Raw genomic sequence first — 18,408 nt, forward strand, 5'->3', positions numbered from 1 at the left:
GAAAGGAGAGAGGAAGAGAAATATCAGTGTATGGTTGCTTCTGGTGCATCCCCTGCTGGGAACTGGCCCCTGCTGGGAACTGGCCTGCAACCCAGGCATGTGCCCTGACAGGGAATCGAACGGAGATCTTTTGGTTCGCAGACCGGTGCTCAATCCACTGAGTTACACCAGCCAGGGCTTAAAGTATTTTTTTTAATGTAAATACCTCAGCTGTACTTGAGTAAAATATATATATATATATATATATATATATATATATATATATATGTCAATAAGCTTATAAATTTATTATAACGAATAATTTTCCCTTTGAAGTTGAGTACAAGCAGTATAATTTTACGTTTTAACTTGAACTAGGCTTTTTCAAAAAGTGGTAACTGAGCGGTGGTCTTTTTCTGCCTCTAGGAAGAGCATTCAAAACCCAGACCCTACCGGCGCTGCATGCTCTGTGTGCCCTTGAGCTAACGCAGACAACCCAAACCACTTTCCCACGGGGAACTGCTCTGTGCTTGTCTCACCTTCCTATCTTCATAGCCGACAACCCCAGTTCCCACCACCTTTATTAATGATCTATGAAATCGTTTCAGTCATCACGTTTGTTCCCTCAGCGCTCTTTAAGGTCTCCATATTTTCTTGTTAGCAGCCTCAAATCCTTTATGAGAAAGAGGAGATAAATTGTTTTTTTAAGTTGTAGTTCTTGGCATTTTGGTTTACTGATTGACAACCTAATGAGTGCTATGGACCCTCTTCCCTAAAAAATGAGTTTACCCATATTTTGCCATGTATAATGTGCTCCTGTGTATAATGTATACCCATGGTTTTGGCCCAGATTTCCAGGGAAAAAAATCTTTTGTTTTAATTTTTTAATTCATTTTTTAATTTTATTTAGGTATTTGTTTTTTGTATTATAAAGGAATTTTAGCATTTGTTTTTGAATATACAGATATAGTTATTGCCTTCTAGAGTTATACTTCTAATGCATAAGCATAAATAAAAGAATTAAAAACATTTATATAGATATAGAATTAGTACTACTCGTGTATAATGTGCATCCTTATTTTTCCCTCAAAAATTTGGGCAAAAAAAAGCGTATCGTACACGGTAAAATACGGTCATGCACACACCCCTCAATGTCTGCATGTAGGGTCAGGCCCGTTCACAGATCCCTCGAGCGCCAGTGCAGGATCTACTCTGCACACCACTGTTGTCAGCTTGTATCAGTGAAACCCTTTTATCCACAACAGATGAAAAACAGTTTCCTCGGCCCTGGCAGGTGTGGCTCAGTGGATTGAGTGCCTGGGTTGCGGGCTGGGTCCCCAGTGAGGGGCACAAGAGAGGCAATGTTTCTCCATCTTTCTCTCCCTCCCTTCCCCTCTAAAAATAAATAAGTAAAATCTTTTTTAAAAGTTTCTGTGAATCATAGAGCCTGTTGCTTGATGTCCCCTTCTCCAATTAGGCAGCCTCTGAAGTACCCTTCCTGATACAGAATTTCAGAATCACTATTTCAGACACCATGTAGCTCTTAAAAGGAAAAAATAGAATCCCAAACTGTTATTTTTTTTTTAGATTTTATTTATTTATCTTTAGAGGGGAAGCGAAGGAGAGAGGGAGAGAAATATCAATGTATGGTTACCTCTCATGTGTCCCTTGCTGGGAACTGGCCTGCAACCCAGGCATGTGCCCTGCCTGACTGAGAATCGAACCATGATACTCTGGTCTGCAGGCCCGCACTCAATTCATTGAGCTACAACAGTGAACAGCCAGGGGCCAAACTGTTCTAATTGATAACATATATTTCACTAAAAATATCCTTACCTTGACTTCTTTAATATTCAGACAATATAAAGTCTGTAGTGTATTTCTTTATGTTCAGCCACAGCCTTAACACTAATCTAGGCAGCAGCAGAGCTGTTTACTGATATCTCATGCAATAGAAGCTCTGATTTTGGATCCAGAATCTGCAAGGTATTTCTAATAATAGTTTACATTAAAGAGCACTTTCAAATATGTTTTCTTACCTAATTATTACAACAGTGTTTTGGAAGAGGTATTATAGGCAAAGAAAAAAAAATTCCAGGGGAGAAACTTCTCCAGCATTTGTCTGAAGTCACCTAGTTAGTAACAAAACCTGGAGTTTCTGACTATATTGTTTACTTACTTTCAACTCGTAGTTTCTCAACATTGACTTGGAAAAATAACTGGGAAGAAGTTCATTGAATTTGAACATTTTCTTCTCACATATTATAACTAAACTTTGGTATGAAAAATTGAGTTAATAATACAATTAAGCTTGAACTTTTTCCTTTGGTTTCCCAAGCAAAAAATATTTCTATTTTTGCTTTATTAAAATTCTTCTCCCCTCCACCACTAACTAGTTAACTATTCAAATATTTTTACAAAAGAATAACACATTGGTTTTTCCCATTATAATATACTGTCTTGGAATATGCATTTTCAGCTGTCTAATTTCAAATCTAGTAACGCTTATGATTCCAGGATCAGCTTTCTCAAAGAGTATAATCAACAATGTGTTTGAAATTTCTCTGCCTTAAAACATTGACTCACTGTTTCTTTTTAGGGCAATACCAAGTTCCTTTTCTTCTGTTTTAAAGTACTACTTAGTCTCCGACTAGCCTACTTGGCAGTTCCCCCCCCCCCCCACTTATCTGATACATTTTAACATTTTCATGACACGCTGATGTTTACCTATTTGTCTATTTATCCTTCTCACATCTGTTTATTTTCCCCAGTGTGCAGTGTTCGACTTGCTGGGTTTTTTTTAAACAAGCCTCTCCTTTTTAAATTTGAAGATGTTCTTAAACCTCCATATTTTTCAGAGTGTTTGCCAGTTAATTGACACTTCAGGCCACACCATTTCTCATTGTACCATGCTCATTTAGCTGTTTAGAAATCAGGTGTCATTGTACTGTTGGTGGACATAATAGAAATGAGCGTTTTTCTTGATTAACTTTTTGTGAGAGAGATAGGCACATTGTCAGCAGGGATAAGGTGAAGGGAGTTATTTACCAGCTTGCAATGTTGCTCTCTCTCACCCTCTCCCCTTCCTACCACTTTTCTCCACTCTTTTCCACCTCCTTTTATCCCACAAATCCATTCCTCTAACCTTTTGCCCTTCATAGAAATGAAAAATTGGGAAAAAAGATTGTACTTTGAGGGAGAGGTCTTTTGAGTTTTGTTTGCAATGGTGTATAACTACAAGGAGTAGATTCCTTCTAAAACTTCCTGATAGTATCTATTTGTGCCTTCTGAGTAAAGAAGGACACACTTCTAGAAAGAACTTGAAGAGAGTGACGTATGACATCGATACTTCACTGTAGTTTTTACAGAAATCTGTGCATCTCTCTTCATAGCTTAGAAGGTGTTTTGGGAGAAGACACCTTGTTTTATTCAGCTTTGTGTCTCTAGCAGCTAACATAGTACCTGAGCTGGTGTTTCAGTAAATGTGGGATAGGTTGGGCAAGGAGTTTACAATCATGAATGTTAGTTATTATCTGCCATATACCAACTTTCAGGATTATCAGGAAAAAATATTTTGAGATGCTTGTTCATTACATTTTTCTATTTAGCTTCTTATTCAATCTGTCATGATTCCTTTGCATTTAACCTTTATTTCTACTGCCTAAAAAATAAGTGTATGACCACAGAGACGAGTTTTAGTGCTTTTATACTGCCTGACAACCAGAGCAGTAAAGACATGTATGTGATTAGAAGTAAAATCTGAATTTGAATTCCAGCTTGTCACCTACTAGTTATATAAGACTGAAGGCAAATTACTTAACCTCTCCAAGGCTCAGTTTCCTCATCTGTAAAATGGAATTAATAGTCTGTACTCCATTATTTTAAAAATTAAATGAGAGTGTGTGGAAAGTGCCTGATGCATTTAGACATAACGTAGTTACTGTTGCGGTTGATTAATTGATACCGATTTTAACTTCAGTTTCCAGGAATATGGATCTACTGGAGCAGCCCATGCTGACAGCGAATATGAGAGAAGAATGATGTCTGTGTATAATCATGTCTTGGAGGAGGTGGAGTCACTCAATCGGAAATATACTCCAGTTTCTTACATGGCAAGTTGCATTTGTTTTATTGAGCTGTTATTATGTGCAAGTGGGTTTTTACTCACCTCTGGCACTTACTGGGACTTCAGCAAGTCAACCTGTCTCTGCCTCTTTCCACTGTGCCGTTTTGTGACGGGTTAATACAGTGTGCACCTCACAGCACTGTTATGCGGATGAAATGAGAAGAAGATCCATGAAAGCACTTAGCACATCTGTAGCTGCTACAAAGTCACATTAAGATGTCAAATCTGCTCTACCAGAATGCAGATAAAACTTCTTTTCTTTTTTAACAAGTTAACTGAAGTTGTCATTGTTCTCACCCTGGCTATACATTAGAATCACTTTAGAAGCTATTTAAAAAGTATATCAGTATGCAGGCCCCACCCCGGACCAGTGAACTCTAAATCTGTGTAGTTAAGGCCCGGGCACTAGTGTTTTTCACAGCTCAGCTCTGAGGCGATTCTGTCATGCCACCAGGCTTGAGAAGAACCACAGGCCATTTGATACCCAAAGAACTGGGCTTGTTATCTGACTGGCAGTAAATCAGTTCTGTGAGGTGATGCCAATGACACCGTTTAGTGTACTTGCCCGCCTTTCACCTGCTGAATCTCTGCCGTCTCTGGCACCACAGAGTACTAGCTCTTTATTCAGTCTTGTCGTCTGACTTTCCAGTTACAGGACTGAGGGACATACTCTCACCCAGATTTTCTCCTCCATGTCTGGCCAGTCTCCAGTGTCCTAGCTCAGGTTCCTGGAACAGAATACTGTAGATTTGGTGGCTTAAGCAGCAGACATTTCTTTCTCACAGTTTTGGAAGCTTGGAAGTCCAGGATCACTATTTAACAAGCTAACTGGTGCCAGCCAATTCAGTTCCTAGTGAGTGCCTTTTTGCTGGCTTGCAGGCTGCCTCACTGTGTCCTCACATATTGTGTAGAGCACTGGACTCTCTCTTTTTATAAGGCTACTAATTCCATCATGGGGGTCCCATCCTCATGACTCATCAAAAACCTGGTCACCTTCCAGAGGCTCCATCTCCATATACTAACATATTGGAAGTAAGGACTTCACCATAGGAATTTGGAGAAGGCATCCACATTCAATCCATAACACTGTCTTGAACTTTACTACTTAGAGAGTTTCTCGTGCCCTGCTCACACATTAGATGCTGATATTCCCCATAGCTCTGTCCTGGTTCCTGCTCTTCTCATTCTGGACTCTCGCCGTTTATCAGGTTTTTTGGAGGAAATTGGCAGGATGTGTTGTTAAAGAATTAGATTAGATTTTAAGGACAGATACTTTCCTGGACATAGAGCTTCCCATGTAAGGTCATCATTGACACTGAACTGATTGACACAGGTCTGACACTCAGACTGGTTGCTAAGGAAGATTGTAAAGACTATCTTTGAAGTAAATATACACATCTGTGTGAGATGATGATTGCTTAAATTATTTTCATATTCCCTTTAAGCTGCACCCTAAAAAATTAAGTAACTTGCTAAACAGTAACTTGAGTTTAAGAAATAAACATTCAACCAAAATAAAATGAAGAAACAATAATTTTAAAAAATGAGGAAAGGTGTAGGAACCTCCTGGACAACTTTAAATGTTCCAACATTTGAATCATAGGTGTCCCAGAAGAAGAAGAGGAAGAGCAAGAAATTGAAAACTTATTTGAAAACATAATGAAGGAGAACTTCCCTAATCTGGCAAAGGAAATAGACTTATAGGAAGCTCAGAGTCCCAAGGAAGTTGGACCCAAGAAAGCACACACCAAGGCACATCATAATTACATTACCCAAGATTAAAGAGAAGGAGAGAATCCTAAAAGCAGCAAGAGAGTAGGACAATTACCTACAAAGGATTGCTTTTACCTACATGAGACTACCAGCTGTTGTCTCAAAAGAAACCTTACAAGCAAGAAGGGGCTAGAAAGAAGTATTCAAAGTCTTTCTGAAAGGCAAGGACCTACACCCAAGATAGCTCTATCCTACAAAGCTGTCATTTAGAATGGAAGGGCAGATAAAATGCTTCCCTGATTAGGTCAAGTTAAAAGAGTTCATCATCAACAAGCCCTCATTATATGAAATGTGAAAGGCACTTATCTAAGAAAAAGATAAAAAATATGAACAGTAAAATGAGAAACAAATACCAACAATCAAACCTACTAAAACAAAAGCAAACTAAGCAAACAGCTAGAACAGGAACAGAATCACAGAAATGGAGATCACATGGAAGGTTATCAGTGGGGAGGGGAGGGGGATAACGGGGAAAAGGTACATGGAATAAGAAGCATAAATAGGAAGTATAAAATAGACGGGGAAGTTAAGAATAGTATGAGAAATGGCGAAGCCAAACAACTTGTATGTACAACCCATGGACATGAACTGGTGGGAGGGGGGTACCAGGCAGAGAGGAATAAAGGGGAGAAAAAAAATGGGACAACTGTAATAACATAATAAAATATATTTTAAAAGAAAAAAAATAGACTAAAAAGTATTGGATTTGACAATGAAGAGTGTGTTAGTGAGTGATGCGCTCGTCTTCCTGCTGGTTTAGGAACATGACGTGTGATTTCACTTCTCTAGACTCTTACTTTAGTAGTAAATTGCTGTTTTCATACCTGGGGGTAGAGTGGCTCAGGGGGCTGGTGGCCTTAGAGGTTGTCCTGCTTTCCCAGGGGGCACTTGCAAATGTGCATTCATTCTTTTAATAGGGAGAAGGATGTCTTTTTGCCCAGGAACAACCTCAGGTTACTTGGGGTCCTCTAAGTTTGTCCTTTACTGATGTTTTCTTTCCTTAAGCACTATTGTGCCATCAAAGGTTCCCTGCAAATGCTTCCCACATTCCTTGTTGCAAGAAAATGAATAGTGTTGTTTTAGCAGTTGAACTTGAAAAACACCAGACCCAGTGCCTTGAAATGTGTATTGTCATTCTCTCAAGTAGTACACCTGGCATTTGTATTACTACTAGTAATCTGACGGGTATAAAATATTCAACAGCCTGAGACCAGTGAGGAGTGGGTTCTTCTGTCTTTCAGCCTTATTTCCCAACTTTTAAAAAATGTTTACAGTGCAGGCAACTAGGTGACAGTCTACTTCACAGGTGGCAAACACAAGGCCCACAGGCCAAATCCTGCCCTCCACCTTGTTTTATCCGGCTGGCACCTTGTTTCTACCTGGTGGCAGTGCTGAGCTCTCGATTAACTGTTAAGGAGTAGTTATATTTGTACAGTCCTAAAATTACATTCGGCCCTTTGAAGGCAACTGCGAGGCTCATGGGGCCTCCAGTGAAAATTAATTTGACCCCCTGGATTTGAAAGCAGGAGCTTGAAGGACAGCGTGTACTGTGTAGGGAAGTGGTTTTCAACCTGTGTTGCTTTGAGGGACGGGGGCACCGAGAGGGGTGTAGCTGAGGAGGGATGGTAAACCAAGCAGGAATGCTTCTGGACGCCCCAAAGTTTAAGTGTCGTGATAGGGCTGTAGTGTTTTGTTTTGTTTTTTTGCTGTCGTTTGCATATCATTGGTGAAGTGAAACAAAAATCACTGAACTAAGTAAGCATCAGGCAGCCCAGGTTCTCGTTACAGCTTGTTTCAATACCTGCCTAGGTAACCTGTACCATCATGAAAAAGAGGGGGATTTTTAATACAGTTCCAATGGCCCCGGCCAGTTGGTTAGAGCATCGTCCTGTTACTGAAAGATTGCATGTTCAATTCCCAGTCAGGGCACATATGTAGGTCATAGGTTCAGTCCCTGGTCTGGGCGCATATAGGAGGCAACCAGTTGATGCTTCTCTCTCGCATCCATGTTTCTTTCTCTCCCTTCCCCTATCTTTAAAAGCAGTGAAAAAATGTCCTCAGGTGAAGATAAAGTATGTATATGTACATACACACACACACATATAAATGAAATAGCTTTGATGCTTTCATAGGTGTATAATTACCTCCATACCCATTAAGTTGTGTAAATTCAATATATACAGTTTTTGTATGTCATTGTACATCAATAGAGTGGTTTTAAATTAATAAGTAATCTTTGACCCTTAAACTCTGGCTCTATGATCCTTTTCAGTAAGACACAAAGGATTTGCTTGAGTGTTACTATCACAGTGCAGTAAATGCTAGGGTTTTCAAAACTCAGTTCAGTTTGTGAAATAGAGACTGGAAACAAGGTACTTTATTAAAGTTTCAGAATTCTGCAGAGTTGGACTATATAGTCGTCCTTAGTCTTAATTCTAGCAAGATTTCACCATTGCCCACTTTCTGGGACCTCATGGCGACGGCGTCAGCGAGCCGCCCTGTGGAAATGAGTGACGAAACAAGGCGACTCAAAGCCAGAGTTCCACACGGGATTTGGTGTCTGCTCTCGGGCGTCAGTCCCCTGCTCTGGCTTCTTTCCATATGCTCCTCCTCATACTTTGCCATACTTTATCAAACTGATAGTTACTCTATTTTAGCGGCTTAATATGAGCAGTGTAGGTGTTCTCCTTTTTGTCATTTACTTTTTATTGAATATACTACTTCAAAATAAAGCAAAGTCTGTCATTGTACTCCATAACATGAATGGTTTGGCAAATATTCCCAATTTCTGGGTATTATGACTATTTCCTGATTGGTGGTATTATTGTTCACTTTGTAGTAGTCTGTATGAGCTTTTGTAGAAACTTATTCCTGAACGTACCATTCGTTGATGAAATTTGGAAATTTATTTTTATTTGATTCCGTTTCTTTTTCTCCCCAGCATACAGCATGCCTCTGCAATGCCATCATTGCTTTGCTGAAAGTTCCTCTTTCATTTCAGAGATATTTCTTCCAGAAACTACAGTCTACTAGCATCAAGGTAATAAAGGAAGAATGCTAAGGTTAATGTAGATCAAAAACCCAGTTATCTTAATGTTTGGAGCTCTACTTCCGGATCTGACCTTTGGTTTTGATAAAACCCTCTTTAGTTGTAAGCCTTTCCTCCCTGTACTGATCGGTCTGATGAAGGGGGTGGAGTGCCTGTCAGTACCAACTGCAGTGAGACTGGTGTGTGGGCCCCTGCAGCTCCGGGCCTTGGCTCCCTGCTCCAAGAGTATGTTCTTCAAATGAAACAAGTTCAGTAAAAACGCGGCCAGTCCTACCTCCAAAGCACTTTTGTCTTTGAATAACAAGTTTCGAGGAGCTGGCCAATGAATAGAATTAGTATTTTTAAATATTTAAGCTACCCAAAATTTGGAAGTTATTTTTGATTCAAGGAATTGAATTGTGGGGAAAGGGGGAAATCGTCACTTCTGAGAGATATCCTGGGTTATCCCTGTCAGAAAACGTCTTCAGTACATTGTGGTATCTATCCAAATGCTTTTGACTGCAAATAACAAAGCAAGCCACTTCAAATGACCTGAATAGCAAGGAAAATCGATTATCTACATAAGTCCTAAGGTAGCAGGTCTCTAGAGTTGATTACTTTAGCGGTTTAACAGCATTATCAAAGAGACCCAATTTTTTTGATGTTTTTATGTAGCAAGATTTGAGCTTTCTGTAGATGAAGTGGATTTTTAATTTTTTTTAAAGAATAAACACTCTAATTAAAAAGATTTAAAGTATCATTTGGTTCACTTGTGGAAATTGACTTTTATGGAGACTTGGTCATAGATGCAATCCTAGAATTTTAAGTTTATTTGCATTTGAATTTAGTCAATTTAAAATTACCTAAGACCCAAGAGACAGCTGCTGGACATAAAAATTTGCATAGTTTATTTCCCTACTAGAATTGGTTCATTGTCCAAGAAATACCTTTCCACAGAAATTGGGAGAGCAGTGGCTTTGCTATTCTCTAATCTTCTGTTGCACTCAAACAGAACTGGGGCTGGGCCCAGTTTATTTTATTTAAAAAAAATAAGTCAATGGGTATTTAAAAGGAGGCACTATCAACAAGGAGCCCTTGACTCTGAAGGCATGTCTATCTGGTTGTCCCAGCGCAGTTGGGGGTGGGGTGTGTGTGTGTGTGTGTGTGTGTGTGTGTGTGTGTGACGTTTTGACCCATAACAGCGACTAGCACAGACATGTGTTGGAAGGAAGCTCGTTCTTGGCAGTTAGGGTTCATTTTGATGTCGTTGTTCCAGCTCGCTCTGTCACCGTCCCCCCGGAACCCCGCGGAGCCCATTGCTGTCCAGAACAACCAGCAGCTGGCGCTGAAGGTGGAGGGAGTGGTTCAGCACGGATCGAAACCAGGACTCTTTCGCAAAATTCAGTCTGTCTGTTTGAATGTTTCCTCCACGCTACAGAGTAAATCTGGACAAGACTACAAGGTGATTAAAGGGGCAGAATTATGTGATTTAATCAACTTGTTGATGGAAGTTTTTTAGTTTTTTTCATGGTTAAGTAGATTGCAGTTCCACCTCCCCAGGCATCAGGTGGACATGAGTTAAAAGCACGTATTGGGGTTTGAGGGGCTGGTGATGACACTTGTCTCCCCTTCCTGAACCATTTGATAGACCACACATCCAGGCAGACAGAGATCGAGCGATGAGTGTTATTATTACTAGAGCCCAGGTGCCTGGTGGTGAGGACTTCTGGCCTTGTCCCTCAGTTGGGTTTTCCTACTCGGCCTCAGCCAGTGCACACAAAGCCTGCTCCGGTGACACTGGTGGCTCTGGAAGCCCAAAGAAGGAGCAGAGCAGATGTTTAGCTGCCCATTCCCAGTTCCCACCCTGAAACCTAACAGTTGGTGGGATTCATCACCCCCCCTGGAGACCAGCACCGTGCATCTAATGAAAGGTTCTTCCACACTGAGGGAAACATCACAAGTGGGGACTAAGTGTCTCTCTCCCTGGTCTCTCTGCCCCCCAAAGAACACATCTATTTATTTTTCTCTATTTTAAGTAAATTTTAGCATTTTCAAAAAAAAAGATGCAACATTGATATACAGTAGTCAGCTAAGGTAAAATCTTTCCTTATGGCTATAACCCTAGAGGTTCGCTCCTTTGAGAATCATGAGAAATGTTCACCAAAGTCATGCTTGCTTTGTCGGCCAAAGCTCTGATTCTGAGTGTGTGCCCGTGAATTACCAGTCTTCCAACGCAGAATGTTTTTTCCTTTAGACGTCTCTGTGGCAGTTTGTTCACCATGCTTGGAGCAAGGTATCACATACACAGCTGCATGAGCAGAGGTGTTCAGGAGCTCACGGTGCTCATGTCCAGGCTTATTGGGGGCACGCTTGAACTGAGGTTCACGGCAAGGGAAGGGGTGTCAGTAAAGATACGAAGAGAGCATTTCATTCTCTCTCGGTTTTAGACTAAAAAAGCCAAGGGGAGGTCTGATTTAGGCCGTTGTCACTTTCTGTACTTTGGTAACTTGCTCTGGCACTCTGCACTCGATCTGATAAGGCTCAGTCTTTGTTCTCTTCTTCTCTTTGACTTTTATGACCCAATGCGTGGTGCCTTATGTAGCCACTCGCTAGAAACTTGGTGACAAAAAAAAGTCATTTGCTGTATTCAGAGTGCAACAGCTATGTTTAGGTGATCTCATCTCAAAAAATCATAGTGAGAATTTACATAGTTAACTGTCTGCAGCTCTCTCCTCACTTTGCATTTGAAATAACAGTAACCTTGATTCTCTCTGTTCCTTACATATAATGATTTTTGCTATGAAGAAAAAACACATTCTCACTGAGAAGTGCTGGCCTTCTGCTTGTCTCTCTTGAGAGGCCCCGACTAAAGTCGGGAAGCTGATGTGGCGAGCCACGTTGTCCGTGGCGGCTTTGGAACGTTACTTGTAGTGAGTTTGCGACCTGAAATGCAGCGTCCATTTAGAGTCACAAGGTCGTTTTTCTCGTCCTTTTAAGGAAGTTCTTGTTTGATTGGCATATTCTTCAGGAAGGTTAAAACCCTACAGATGTTGAATGTGCAGACAAAAACAAAAAAGATCTATAAATAACTCCAAGATCTTGAATTGGTTGGTGACTTTGTTTCATTAATGTTACAGGTAATGACCGTGGAAAACCGATGTGATAACTGCTTATTGAGACAAAGCTTGAGGGCACATTTATGTCATTGACTGTACAACAGAAGCACCTGTAGATGTACAGCAGTGCCGTCAAATACTCATTAGCGTACCTTTAGATGCACTCTCAGAAAAAGTGTCTCCCTGACACTCCTCACCGTGGGTAGAGGTAGGCTCACACCTTGTCTTTGGACAACAGCAGGAGTGCCTGTCTAGCTGAATGAGTGAATGAGCCCATAAATCTGGGTCTTACAATGTATCGTACTGCCCTTCTGAACAAGACACTGGATAAGTGAGCAGTGTACAAGTTCTGAGGTTAAGTTAATTCTAAAGTTAATACTAAAGGAGGGAAGAATCATTGTATTACTTAAGAAATACAAAAGGAGACTAGCTAGGAGGAAAAAAACCCAACTTATCTATACTGAGTGTTATGGTCTTTTCAGTTTCTTACATTTTAAACTCCCTGAAACAGGTGGTTGCTTCCTGTTTTTTCAGAGTGTCTTTTCACAGACTAAAGAGGTGGGAATTAGAGTTGGGATCTGGTAACAAATATAAGGGAGGGAAAATTTCTTTTTTATCCACTGAGGGCCTCCAGCTGGGCCTAAGATTAAATTGACATTAAGGCAGATTAACAGGAAAACAGCATACAAATGTTAATAACTACAATTTTACATGTAGATGGGAATCTTTACAAGGGAATAAAGACCCAAAGAAGTTACCAGAGGAGAAAGCTTATATACTTTAGGACACAGAAGTGATAAGTTCATGACAAAATGAGAAGACAAAGGATTTGGCTTGGGGCATTTCAGTTGTGAGAAGGTGACTAGGACATCCGCCGGGGCAGTGGGCCTGACCAGTGGGAAATAGGGTTATTTTAGTAGGTTTGTTCGTACAGACCCATTACGGCACCAGTGCCCAGTCTCTGAGAAGGACGCTCTTCTCTTCCTGGTATAGGAAGGCTACCTTTCCTGTGGGAAATTTTACAGCCTGTTTTGGGTAGAAAGGGGCAGGTCCGAGAGTCCTTGCATCTGTCGTTTCTCAAGTGCCTTCAGCTCAGAGTAGTCAGGGTGCCAGCGCAGCGCGTGTTGGTGGTGGTGTGTCCGAAACTCCTTCACCAGGGAGCGTGGCCAGCCCGGGAAGGGGCTGACAGAGGCTCTGGGAGCTCCTTCTGCAAGCACGGCGAGGAGTCAGGTCACTCCGCAACTAGGAGCGCAGACCCTGCAGTTAGCCTGCCTGGGTTCAGAGGCCAGCCAGCTCCTCCACTGATTACTGTGTGACTTTGGAGAAATTACTTAACCTCTCCGCCTCAGTTTTCTTATCTGTAAAGCAAGGATAGTAATTGTTCCTACCTCTTTGTTGTTTACATGGATAAAGGAAGCACGTAGGCAGGGCCTAGCTCAATAAATGTCAGCTATTCTTATCATTTAACAATTCTTCTATTCCAGATACCCATTGACAATATGACCAATGAGATGGAGCAGAGGGTCGAGCCTCATAATGATTACTTTAGTACTCAGTTTCTGTTGAACTTTGCTATCCTGGGAACACACAACATTACAGTGGAATCTTCCGTGAAAGACGCCAATGGCATCGTATGGAAGACCGGTCCCAGAACCACCATATTTGTAAAATCCCTGGAAGACCCTTATTCCCAGCAAATTCGCCTGCAGCAACAGCAAGCCCAGCAACCGTTACAGCAGCAGCAGCAGCAGCGAAACGCCTACTCGCGGTTTTAACCACAGGACAAGTGTGCAACGGACTTCACAGGGATTGGTTAAATGGGCAAAAAGACTTTGCTTTTTCTCATGGATGAAGATATGAAAGTAATAATGTGGTCTATTTACCCACTATTTCTATAATGTAATATTATGAAACAATGTGTTTTTTTTTCTTAAAAATTTTATTTGAGAAAAACTGGATTCCTAACCAGAAAGATTTTTTCCTTCTCCTTTCACCAGATTCTTTATTTCATATTTAACATTTTCATTCTCATATTATTCTTTTACTGTTGCCAAACCTCTTCCTTTTCTTTTAAGCCACATGTTGGGATCATTGAATTGGTAGAGTTGACTGCTTCTTAGCAACATGTACCACTTGCGGCCTGACACGGACCTCTGACTCCGAGCTAAGCCTTGGGAGGCTCTGACTAGTACGTGCAGCGGTGGAAACTGAGGCCTCCCATCGATGGATGTGAAAGTGTCTCCCAAACCGTGCGGGTTATGAGAGCGGGCGGCACGACCCCCGCAGAGTTGGGATGTGCCGCTGTTATTGCAGCTCCTCAGCTGTCTGTTCTGTGTTTCAGCAAACCCGATTTATTGTTTTGGTATTTAATTGACCCAAGGACAGCTTACAATTACATAGAAGGATTGGACATTAATAATTTGTTTTTTTTCTGATAATACGCGTGATTGTGTGAACTTCTTACATTTGTTTTTAAGAGTGAAAAAAATTGTTCACATTTACTTTCTTAATGTTTCGAGGTAGGAGGGCAGACCTTTGATTGGATCAGTTTGTTCTCGGCAAGTTACGTGATGCTAGACTGACTAGAAAGAACATCTCTTCATAGCACAACCTCAGTTAGTTGGAACGCTCAGGGAATAGAAATTTCTGGTTGGCCAGAAATCTCCTTTTTTCTGTTTCAGTACTGGTTGAAAACCATGATAAAACATAAAACCATGATAAAATTATATACTTTCTTGTCTTATCACAGTACACTAGATGTACTTTCGCTGTTCTTTCTTGACTGGGGATCATGCAGCTCTTCGGGATCACGGTCTCCAAGCATCGGGGGTCACAGCACTGAGATACCCATGGTGTGGGCACTAGGGCTCAGAGCAGCGCCTCAGATGGAGCGGGCACATTCCTCGGAAGTTTCTTTTTAAAATAAATCTCTCAATTTCTTTTCTTGTGTTTGCCTTTTTCTCTTTAAACTTGAAAATAACTCAAATGAGGGATGGTTTAAAGGAAATAATGGGGTTTTGCTTTTATTTCTTTGTCACACACGACCTTTGTGGGGGTGAGAAGTGATTGACAACTCAGGTCCCTGTAAGATCACTTGGCTTCATGAGCTGTTGTCGTCACACAATACATTTCCCTGCTAACAGCCAGAACATCGTCACAAAACATATAAATCTACTGTGGCCGCTGTAGATGACACTGTGTAGATGTGGCCCCGTTGTCCCCACTGCATGAGACGCATGGTCATGACAGCATCTGGGATCGTAAGCTTTAGGAAGAATGGCCAGCAGTGTGGAGGACGAGGGCAGGGCCCCTTCCTCGCTCTTTTACCAGAAGAGCTGAATTAGAAAGGGGATTCCACTCTGGGCCCTGATGCATGCACTTTGTGCCCTGGGGCGAGTCACTTCCTCTCTGTAGGCTTTCATTTCTTTGTAGAGTGACTGAATTAGGCTGGATCGCCAGACTCTAGTCCAGAGTTTTGTTATAAGATGCCCAAAAGACTAAAGGCAAAAAAAAAAAAACCCAAAAAACTTTTTTACTGGGGGGGGAAATATCTTTTTTCCCCCGATTAAATGGCTATTTTCCAAAGGAAATCATACATTGTCGATTTCGGATTTCTGGTACTACGTTGCAAGGCAGAATTCTCCAGAAAAGAAGCAGATCTTGGGAAGATCCGTTTTTGCCAGCTCTAGGTCTAGACACTTTGATTTGATATACTGCAGGGCCCCTGGCACAAACCTGGGAAGGAATTGTGAAATAAAAACGTCCAAATAGTTCAGAGTATGAAAATATCTTTGTAAAAAAAAAAAGGCTACTTTATTTCAGTACATCTGTTAGATCCAGGATTGGGACTCGGACATTATGTTTGGTGTAGTATCTACTGCATTTTCTGGCATCAACTATTAAACAGTTACTCCTCGGTGCAGGGAAACTTTATAATTTCAACACTAATGAAGAGAAAAAGAAAGGAATTATGCCAAAAAGAAAAGTACACATACTAATTATGAAGTGAGTATGTTTCCTGAATTTAGAAATACGGGTAGTAAAGGGCATGGGCTGGTTTATTCTAGGGAGACAGGACTTGTCTTTCTCAGTGTTCAGTAACTTTCCAGTGGAACCTGGTGGTTACGAGCACAAGCTCAGAAGGCATTTCAGCACAGTTCAAACCCTAACTCTTAACTCTGACCTCGGACAGCTGCTTAATCTTCTCTCTGTGCTTCAGTTTCCTTATAACTGAAATGGGGAAGCACAGCAGTGCTTTGTGGGGTAGGTATGAGGATTAAGTGAGTTACTATAGAATTAATATGTGTAAAGCACTTAGAACATACCTAGCACATAGGAAGTAGATATATGTGTATGCTACCATTATTGTGATCCTCACTGGTATTATCTTTCAGCGTTCGATCAGTTTTTCATCTCAGCATTTATTCATTCAAAATAAGTTACCTTCTTTTACTACCAAACACATTTAAACTGTCTTCCCTCATATTCAATTTGGGTACATAGAGTAATAACAAAATAATTTAATGATGACTTTAAGTGGGAATTCTGCCTACACTGCTGTAAATCCTATTCGATTAAAATATTTAAAGACAGACATACTAAGAAAATTATGAAAATACTTCTAAAGCTACTGACTGCCTTTAAGGGTGACAGCAATATTATAATAACTATTAAGAAATTGAAGTAGTACTGTATGGCCGTTAAGACAGGTTTGCAATATGACCTTTCTAGCTCAAACCAACCAAGGTGTCAGGTGATTTACAACTGGCGGCCCTAAGTCATGTTTTACATCAGGATAACAGTTCAAAGAAGAACCAACCAAACAAACAAGATCTTCACATTAGGGTCTCAGAGATGTCAGTTTAAGTTCTACTTATCACGTGCCATGGATCTTTGGATAGGTCCCTTGCTCTTCCCATGCCAGTGTCTGCCAGCAGTGTGGAGTATAGGGTGTACCACCACCTGGCACGCAGAGTATATGCAGCACTGTCCAATGGAACTTTCTGTGGTGATGGGGATGTTCTAAGTCTGTGCTATCCTGGACAGCAACGGTCACATGCAGCTATTGAGTATCTAAAATACAGCTAGTGTGACTGAATCTTTTATACCCTTTGAATTCAGTTAAATTCAAATAGTCTCATATCTACTTCCTATAGGACTAGACAGTGCAAGAATAGAGAAGTGAAGAAATCAGACCCCCTATTACCTTAGGACCTGAATAACTCTTAAGTAAGTTTCTGGACAAGGGATCTACCTTGGGATTGTTTGATATTCCAATGGTTTCACATGGAAGACTGTGTAGATAACAAGGTATTTGGGGTTTGTGTGTGTGTTACATCTGGTGAAACAATCCCATGTTGTTCATCCAAACACCCAGCCCTGTACCTTCTGTAATGTGCCCTTGGACTTAGCCTTTATCAGTCACCAACATTAAAAGTGCAATGGGATGTAGTGAGAAGTCAAAAAGTCTGGAGAATTGCCTTAGATTTCCTACCAATAGCACTCCATCTCTTGCCCAAGAGCACAAAAACCTTTTAACATCATGGTTTGCGTATTTAATGGCTTAGCAGGAGCCTAGTCCATTATCCTGTGGTGTGTAGTCTGAAGTACTCATTCTATGAGCAATTTAATTTTTAATTGTAATTGGGATTCAGGCGGAGGGAGTCATGTTATTTTCCTTGAGTGACACACCAAGACCTAGAGCCATTGATTCCCACAATCCAGTGAAAAATGCAGAATGTTGGGACTTTTCTGAAACCTACTATGGTTACAGAACACTTTTCAGTCTGTACTTTCCCCTTGTTCTCTGCTTACTTGGTAATCTCTCCCAGAGCCAGTCTCTCCTGCACAGCCAAGGGTGTTGGGCAGTTGCTCTCTTCACTTATTACTTAGGTTTGGTTAACAATTGAAAGTTGGTGAACTGAGTTTGGGGACTGCCTTCCTCCCAGATCACGTCTGTTGGTGTAGCTTTGGTTTAGTGACACCTAGCTGGAAAACAGACTAAAAAATACTTTTACTGTGCTTTCCAGATTTTTTTTAGTGAAATTATGGAGGCAATACAATATTAAGTGAATTAGAACAATCAGGAAAAGGAGCTTCTACCCAGTATCCTTAAAACTCAGGATGAGTGCAAGAAAAAGACTGTATGCAGAGAAGAAATATTCTGTAGTTCACCTTTTGACTTTCCTGGGAGATTTTATTTGTGGATTTTGGTGAAGCTTATTCGTGGCTATGAATCAAAAATTCTTAAAATAGAGGACTTGGGCAGATAAAATAGGACCGAATTAGACTAAGGAATTATGAGAAGATACTCACGTCTAGTCTGTTTCCCAACACCATGGAAGGGGAACGTGAGCTGTGTTGCCCTTAGAGTTCATCCCACCGTT

General features: G+C 40.9%; 1 protein-coding gene across 1 annotated transcript in view; it reads left to right on the forward strand.

The window, feature by feature from the left end:
• Positions 1 to 14,947, forward strand: part of INTS7 (integrator complex subunit 7) — a 68,179-nt gene extending 53,232 nt beyond the window's left edge. The window contains exons 16-20 of the mRNA XM_037136988.2: positions 1,897 to 1,965; positions 3,959 to 4,091; positions 8,820 to 8,918; positions 10,183 to 10,368; positions 13,507 to 14,947. Coding sequence (XP_036992883.2) covers positions 1,897 to 1,965; positions 3,959 to 4,091; positions 8,820 to 8,918; positions 10,183 to 10,368; positions 13,507 to 13,797 — 778 coding nt within the window. The 3' untranslated portion in view covers positions 13,798 to 14,947. The remainder of the gene's footprint in view (positions 1 to 1,896; positions 1,966 to 3,958; positions 4,092 to 8,819; positions 8,919 to 10,182; positions 10,369 to 13,506) is intronic.
• Positions 14,948 to 18,408: the final 3,461 nt, after the last annotated feature.

Source organism: Artibeus jamaicensis, unplaced genomic scaffold, assembly GCF_021234435.1.
Source record: "Artibeus jamaicensis isolate MK-2021 breed Jamaican fruit bat unplaced genomic scaffold, CSHL_Jam_final contig_2170, whole genome shotgun sequence".
NCBI classification, from domain to species: Eukaryota; Metazoa; Chordata; class Mammalia; order Chiroptera; family Phyllostomidae; genus Artibeus; species Artibeus jamaicensis.